The sequence below is a fragment of the Salvelinus alpinus genome, chromosome 16, assembly GCF_045679555.1.
Source record: "Salvelinus alpinus chromosome 16, SLU_Salpinus.1, whole genome shotgun sequence".
Classification (NCBI taxonomy): Eukaryota; Metazoa; Chordata; class Actinopteri; order Salmoniformes; family Salmonidae; genus Salvelinus; species Salvelinus alpinus.
This window is the reverse complement of record NC_092101.1, coordinates 34,891,345-34,898,680: the sequence shown is the minus strand read 5'-3', so window position 1 is coordinate 34,898,680 and position 7,336 is coordinate 34,891,345. Positions and strand designations below refer to the sequence as shown.

The following is a 7,336-nucleotide window of genomic DNA, read 5'->3' as shown; positions in this document are numbered from 1 at the left end:
CCCAGCCAGCCTGCAGAACCATAGCAGACCCGGCCAGCCTGCTGAACCATAGCAGCCCAGCCTGCCTGCAGAACCATAGCAGCCCAGCAAGCCTGCAGAACCATAGCAGACCAGCAGGTTTGCTGAACCGTAGCAGCCCAGCCAGCCTTCAGAACCATAGCAGACACGGCCAGACTGCTGAACCATAGCAGACCCGGCCAGTCTGCTGAACCATAGCAGCCCTGCCAGCCTGCAGAACCATAGCAGCCCAGCCAGTCTGCAGAACTATAGCAGCCCAGCCAGCCTGCAGAACCCTAGCAGCCCAGCTAGTCTGTTGAATCCTAGAAGCCCAGCCTGCCAGAAAAACTATAGAAGCCCAGCTTGCCTGCAGAACCATAGCAGACCAGCCAGTTTGCTGAACCGTAGCAGCCCAGCCTGCCTGCAGAACCATAGCAGCCCAGCAAGCCTGCAGAACCATAGCAGACCAGCCAGTTTGCTGAACCGTAGCAGCCCAGCCAGCCTTCAGAACCATAGCAGACACGGCCAGTCTGCTGAACCATAGCAGACCCGGCCAGTCTGCTGAACCATAGCAGCCCTGCCAGCCTGCAGAACCATAGCAGCCCAGCCAATCTGCAGAACCATAGCAGCCCGGCCAGCCTGCAGAACCATAGCAGCCCGGACAGTTTGCTGAACCGTAGCAGCCCAGCCAGCCTGCAGAACCATAGCATACCAGCCAGTTTCCTGAACCATAGCAGCCCAGCCAGCCTGCAGAACCGTAGCAGACCAGCCAGTTTGCTGAACCGTAGCAGCCCAGCCAGCCTGCAGAACCATAGCAGCCCAGCCTGCCAGAAGAACTATAGCAGCCCAGCCAGTCTGCTGAACCATAGCAGCCCAGCCTGCCAGAAGAACTATAGCAGCCCAGCCTGTCTGCTGAACCATAGCAGCCCAGCCAGTTTGCTGAACCATAGCAGCCCAGCCAGCCTGCAGAACCATAGCAGACCCGGCCAGTCTGCTGAACCATAGCAGCCCAGCCTGGCAGAAGAACAATAACAGCCCAGACAGTCTGCTGAACCATAGCAGCCCAGCCAGCCTGCAGAACAGTAGCAGACCAGCCAGTTTGCTGAACCGTAGCAGCCCAGCCAGCCTGCAGAACCCTAGCAGCCCAGCCAGTCTGTTGAATCCTAGCAGCCCAGCCTGCCAGAAGAACTATAGCAGCCCAGCCTGCCTGCAGAACCATAGCAGCCCAGCAGCCTGCAGAACCCTAGCAGCCCAGCCAGTCTGTTGAATCCTAGCAGCCCAGCCTGCCAGAAGAACTATAGCAGCCCAGCTTGCATGCAGAACCATAGCAGACCAGCCAGTTTGCTGAACCGTAGCAGCCCAGCCTGCCTGCAGAACCATAGCAGCCCAGCCAGCCTGCAGAACCATAGCAGACCAGCCAGTTTGCTGAACCGTAGCAGCCGAGCCAGTCTTCAGAACCATAGCAGACCCGGCTAGTCTGCTGAACCATAGCAGACCCGGCCAGTCTGCTGAACCATAGCAGCCCTGCCAGCCTGCAGAACCATAGCAGCCCAGCCAGCCTGCAGAACCATAGCAGCCCAGCCAGCCTGCAGAACCATAGCAGACCCGGCCAGCCTATTGAACCATAGCAGCCCGTACAGTTTGCTGAACCGTAGCAGCCCAGCCAGCCTGCAGAACCATAGCAGACCAGCCAGTTTGCTGAACCATAGCAGCCCAGCCAGCCTGCAGAACCATAGCAGACCAGCCAGTTTGCTGAACCGTAGCAGCCCAGCCAGCCAGAAGAACTATAGCAGCCCAGCCAGTCTGCTGAACCATAGCAGCCCAGCCTGCCAGAAGAACTATAGCAGCCCAGCCTGTCTGCTGAACCATAGCAGCCCAGCCAGTTTGCTGAACCGTAGCAGCCCAGCCTGCCAGAAGAACTATAGCAGCCCAGCCAGTCTGCTGAACCATAGCACCCCAGCCTGCCAGAAGAACTATAGCAGCCCAGCCAGTCTGCTGAACCATAGCAGCCCAGCCAGCCTGCAGAACCATAGCAGACCAGCCAGTTTGCTGAACCGTAGTAGCCGAGCCAGTCTTCAGAACCATAGCAGACCCGGCCAGTCTGCTGAACCATAGCAGACCCGGCCAGTCTGCTGAACCATAGCAGCCCTGCAAGCCTGCAGAACCATAGCAGCCCAGCCAGCCTGCAGAACCATAGCAGCCCAGCCAGCCTGCAGAACCATAGCAGACCCGGCCAGCCTGCTGAACAATAGCAGCCCGTACAGTTTGCTGAACCGTAGCAGCCCAGCCAGCCTGCAGACCATAGCAGACCAGCCAGTTTGCTGAACCATAGCAGCCCAGCCAGCCTGCAGAACCATAGCAGACCAGCCAGTTTGCTGAACCGTAGCAGCCCAGCCAGCCTGCAGAACCATAGCAGCCCAGCCAGCCTGCAGAACCATAGCAGACCAGGCAGTTTGCTGAACCGTAGCAGCCCAGCCAGTCTTCAGAACCATAGCAGACCCGGCCAGTCTGCTGAACCATAGCAGACCCGGCCAGTCTGCTGAACCATAGCAGCCCTGCCAGCCTGCAGAACCATAGCAGCCCAGCCAGCCTGCAGAACCATAGCAGCCCAGCCAGCCTGCAGAACCATAGCAGACCCGGCCAGCCTGCTGAACCATAGCAGCCCGTACAGTTTGCTGAACCGTAGCAGCCCAGCCAGCCTGCAGAACCATAGCAGACCAGCCAGTTTGCTGAACCATAGCAGCCCAGCCAGCCTGCAGAACCGTAGCAGACCAGCCAGTTTGCTGAACCGTAGCAGCCCAGCCAGCCTGCAGAACCATAGCAGCCCAGCCTGCCAGAAGAACTATAGCAGCCCAGCCAGTCTGAAGAACCATAGCAGCCCAGCCTGCCAGAAGAACTATAGCAGCCCAGCCTGTCTGCTGAACCATAGCAGCCCAGCCAGTTTGCTGAACCGTAGCAGCCCAGCCAGCCTGCAGAACCATAGCAGACCCGGCCAGCCTGCTGAACCATAGCAGCCCGTACAGTTTGCTGAACCATAGCAGCCCAGCCAGCCTGCAGAACCATAGCAGCCCAGCCAGCCTGCAGAACCATAGCAGCCCAGCCTCCCAGAAGAACTATAGCAGCCCAGCCAGTCTGAAGAACCATAGCAGCCCAGCCTGCCAGAAGAACTATAGCAGCCCAGCCTGTCTGCTGAACCATAGCAGCCCAGCCAGTTTGCTGAACCGTAGCAGCCCAGCCTGCCAGAAGAACTATAGCAGCCCAGCCAGTCTGCTGAACCATAGCAGCCCAGCCTGCCAGAAGAACTATAGCAGCCCAGCCAGTCTGCTGAACCATTGCAGCCCAGCCAGCCTGCAGAACCATAGCAGCCCAGCCAGTTTGCTGAACCCTAGCAGCCCAGCCAGTCTGTTGAATCCTAGCAGCCCAGCCTGCCAGAAAAACTATAGAAGCCCAGCTTGCCTGCAGAACCATAGCAGACCAGCCAGTTTGCTGAACCGTAGCAGCCCAGCCTGCCTGCAGAACCATAGCAGCCCAGCAAGCCTGCAGAACCATAGCAGACCAGCAGGTTTGCTGAACCGTAGCAGCCCAGCCAGCCTTCAGAACCATAGCAGACACGGCCAGACTGCTGAACCATAGCAGACCCGGCCAGTCTGCTGAACCATAGCAGCCCTGCCAGCCTGCAGAACCATAGCAGCCCAGCCAGTCTGCAGAACTATAGCAGCCCAGCCAGCCTGCAGAACCCTAGCAGCCCAGCTAGTCTGTTGAATCCTAGCAGCCCAGCCTGCCAGAAAAACTATAGAAGCCCAGCTTGCCTGCAGAACCATAGCAGACCAGCCAGTTTGCTGAACCGTAGCAGCCCAGCCTGCCTGCAGAACCATAGCAGCCCAGCAAGCCTGCAGAACCATAGCAGACCAGCCAGTTTGCTGAACCGTAGCAGCCCAGCCAGCCTTCAGAACCATAGCAGACACGGCCAGTCTGCTGAACCATAGCAGACCCGGCCAGTCTGCTGAACCATAGCAGCCCTGCCAGCCTGCAGAACCATAGCAGCCCAGCCAATCTGCAGAACCATAGCAGCCCGGCCAGCCTGCAGAACCATAGCAGCCCGGACAGTTTGCTGAACCGTAGCAGCCCAGCCAGCCTGCAGAACCATAGCATACCAGCCAGTTTGCTGAACCATAGCAGCCCAGCCAGCCTGCAGAACCGTAGCAGACCAGCCAGTTTGCTGAACCGTAGCAGCCCAGCCAGCCTGCAGAACCATAGCAGCCCAGCCTGCCAGAAAAACTATAGCAGCCCAGCCAGTCTGCTGAACCATAGCAGCCCAGCCTGCCAGAAGAACTATAGCAGCCCAGCCTGTCTGCTGAACCATAGCAGCCCAGCCAGTTTGCTGAACCATAGCAGCCCAGCCAGCCTGCAAAACCATAGCAGACCCGGCCAGTCTGCTGAACCATAGCAGCCCAGCCTGGCAGAAGAACAATAACAGCCCAGACAGTCTGCTGAACCTTAGCAGCCCAGCCAGCCTGCAGAACAGTAGCAGACCAGCCAGTTTGCTGAACCGTAGCAGCCCAGCCAGCCTGCAGAACCCTAGCAGCCCAGCCAGTCTGTTGAATCCTAGCAGCCCAGCCTGCCAGAAGAACTATAGCAGCCCAGCCTGTCTGCAGAACCATAGCAGCCCAGCAGCCTGCAGAACCCTAGCAGCCCAGCCAGTCTGTTGAATCCTAGCAGCCCAGCCTGCCAGAAGAACTATAGCAGCCCAGCTTGCATGCAGAACCATAGCAGACCAGCCAGTTTGCTGAACCGTAGCAGCCCAGCCTGCCTGCAGAACCATAGCAGCCCAGCCAGCCTGCAGAACCATAGCAGACCAGCCAGTTTGCTGAACCGTAGCAGCCGAGCCAGTCTTCAGAACCATAGCAGACCCGGCTAGTCTGCTGAACCATAGCAGACCCGGCCAGTCTGCTGAACCATAGCAGCCCTGCCAGCCTGCAGAACCATAGCAGCCCAGCCAGCCTGCAGAACCATAGCAGCCCAGCCAGCCTGCAGAACCATAGCAGACCCGGCCAGCCTACTGAACCATAGCAGCCCGTACAGTTTGCTGAACCGTAGCAGCCCAGCCAGCCTGCAGAACCATAGCAGACCAGCCAGTTTGCTGAACCATAGCAGCCCAGCCAGCCTGCAGAACCATAGCAGACCAGCCAGTTTGCTGAACCGTAGCAGCCCAGCCAGCCTGCAGAACCATAGCAGCCCAGCCTGCCAGAAGAACTATAGCAGCCCAGCCTGTCTGCTGAACCATAGCAGCCCAGCCAGTTTGCTGAACCGTAGCAGCCCAGTCTGCCAGAAGAACTATAGCAGCCCAGCCAGTCTGCTGAACCATAGCAGCCCAGCCTGCCAGAAGAACTATAGCAGCCCAGCCAGTCTGCTGAACCATAGCAGCCCAGCCAGCCTGCAGAACCATAGCAGACCAGCCAGTTTGCTGAACCGTAGTAGCCGAGCCAGTCTTCAGAACCATAGCAGACCCGGCCAGTCTGCTGAACCATAGCAGACCCGGCCAGTCTGCTGAACCATAGCAGCCCTGCCAGCCTGCAGAACCATAGCAGCCCAGCCAGCCTGCAGAACCATAGCAGCCCCGGCCAGCCTGCAGAACCATAGCAGACCCGACCAGCCTGCTGAACAATAGCAGCCCGTACAGTTTGCTGAACCGTAGCAGCCCAGCCAGCCTGCAGAACCATAGCAGACCAGCCAGTTTGCTGAACCGTAGCAGCCCAGCCAGCCTGCAGAACCATAGCAGACCAGCCAGTTTGCTGAACCGTAGCAGCCCAGCCAGCCTGCAGAACCATAGCAGCCCAGCCAGTCTGCTGAACCATAGCAGCCCAGCCAGCCTGCAGAACCATAGCAGACCCGGCCAGCCTGCTGAACCATAGCAGCCCGTACAGTTTGCTGAACCGTAGCAGCCCAGTCAGCCTGCAGAACCATAGAAGACCAGCCAGTTTGCTGAACCATAGCAGCCCAGCCAGCCTGCAGAACCATAGCAGACCAGCCAGTTTGCTGAACCGTTGCAGCCCAGCCAGCCTGCAGAACCATAGCAGCCCAGCCTGCCAGAAAAACAATAGCAGCCCAGCCAGTCTGCTGAACCATAGCAGCCCAGCCAGCCTGCAGAACCATAGCAGACCAGCCAGTTTGCTGAACCGTAGCAGCCGAGCCAGTCTTCAGAACCATAGCAGACCCGGCCAGTCTGCTGAACCATAGCAGACCCGGACAGTCTGCTGAACCATAGCAGCCCTGCCAGCCTGCAGAACCATAGCAGCCCAGCCAGCCTGCAGAACCATAGCAGCCCAGCCAGCCTGCAGAACCATAGCAGACCCGGGCAGCCTGCTGAACCATAGCAGCCCGTACAGTTTGCTGAACTGTAGCAGCCCAGCCAGCCTGCAGAACCATAGCAGACCAGCCAGTTTGCTGAACCATAGCAGCCCAGCCAGCCTGCAGAACCATAGCAGACCAGCCAGTTTGCTGAACCGTAGCAGCCCAGCCAGCCTGCAGAACCATAGCAGCCCAGCCAGTCTGCTGAACCATAGCAGCCCAGCCAGCCTGCAGAACCATAGCAGACCAGCCAGTTTGCTGAACCGTAGCAGCCCAGCCAGCCTGCAGAACCATAGCAGACCCGGCCAGCCTGCTGAACCATAGCAGCCCGGACAGTTTGCTGAACCATAGCAGCCCAGCCAGCCTGCAGAACCATAGCAGACCAGCCAGTTTGCTGAACCATAGCAGCCCAGCCAGCCTGCAGAACCATAGCAGACCAGCCAGTTTGCTGAACCGTAGCAGCCCAGCCAGCCTGCAGAACCATAGCAGCCCAGCCTGCCAGAAAAACTATAGCAGCCCAGCCAGTCTGCTGAACCATAGCAGCCCAGCCTGCCAGAAGAACTATAGCAGCCCAGCCTGTCTGCTGAACCATAGCAGCCCAGCCAGTTTGCTGAACCGTAGCAGCCCAACCAGCCTGCAGAACCATAGCAGACCCGGCCAGCCTGCTGAACCATAGCAGCCCGTACAGTTTGCTGAACCGTAGCAGCCCAGCCAGCCTGCAGAACCATAGCAGACCAGCCAGTTTGCTGAACCATAGCAGCCCAGCCAGCCTGCAGAACCATAGCAGACCAGCCAGTTTGCTGAACCGTAGCAGCCCAGCCAGCCTGCAGAACCATAGCAGCCCAGCCTGCCAGAAGAACTATAGCAGCCCAGCCAGTCTGCTGAACCATAGCAGCCCAGCCTGCCAGAAGAACTATAGCAGCCCAGCCAGTCTGCTGAACCATTGCAGCCCAGCCAGCCTGCAGAACCATAGCAGCCCAGCCAGTTTGCT

General features: G+C 58.9%; 1 protein-coding gene across 1 annotated transcript; it reads left to right on the top strand.

Moving 5' to 3' along the window:
* Positions 1-1,311: 1,311 nt before the first annotated feature.
* LOC139540616 (sialidase-like) lies at positions 1,312-3,630 on the top strand. Its single transcript, XM_071344430.1, has 3 exons — positions 1,312-1,429; positions 1,517-2,053; positions 2,954-3,630. Exons 1-3 carry the CDS (start codon positions 1,312-1,314, stop codon positions 3,628-3,630), a joined length of 1,332 nt encoding a protein of 443 aa, XP_071200531.1.
* Positions 3,631-7,336: the final 3,706 nt, after the last annotated feature.

Coding starts and splice junctions, on each gene's coding strand:
- LOC139540616 (XM_071344430.1), top strand. CDS start 1,312: ATGCAGAACCATAGCAGACCAGCCAGTTTGCTGAACCGTAGCAGCCCA. Junction 1,430..1,516: donor ACCAGCCAGTTTGCTGAACC/GTAGCAGCCGAG, acceptor GCTGAACCATAG/CAGCCCTGCCAGCCTGCAGA. Junction 2,054..2,953: donor ACCAGCCAGTTTGCTGAACC/GTAGTAGCCGAG, acceptor GCTGAACCGTAG/CAGCCCAGCCAGCCTGCAGA.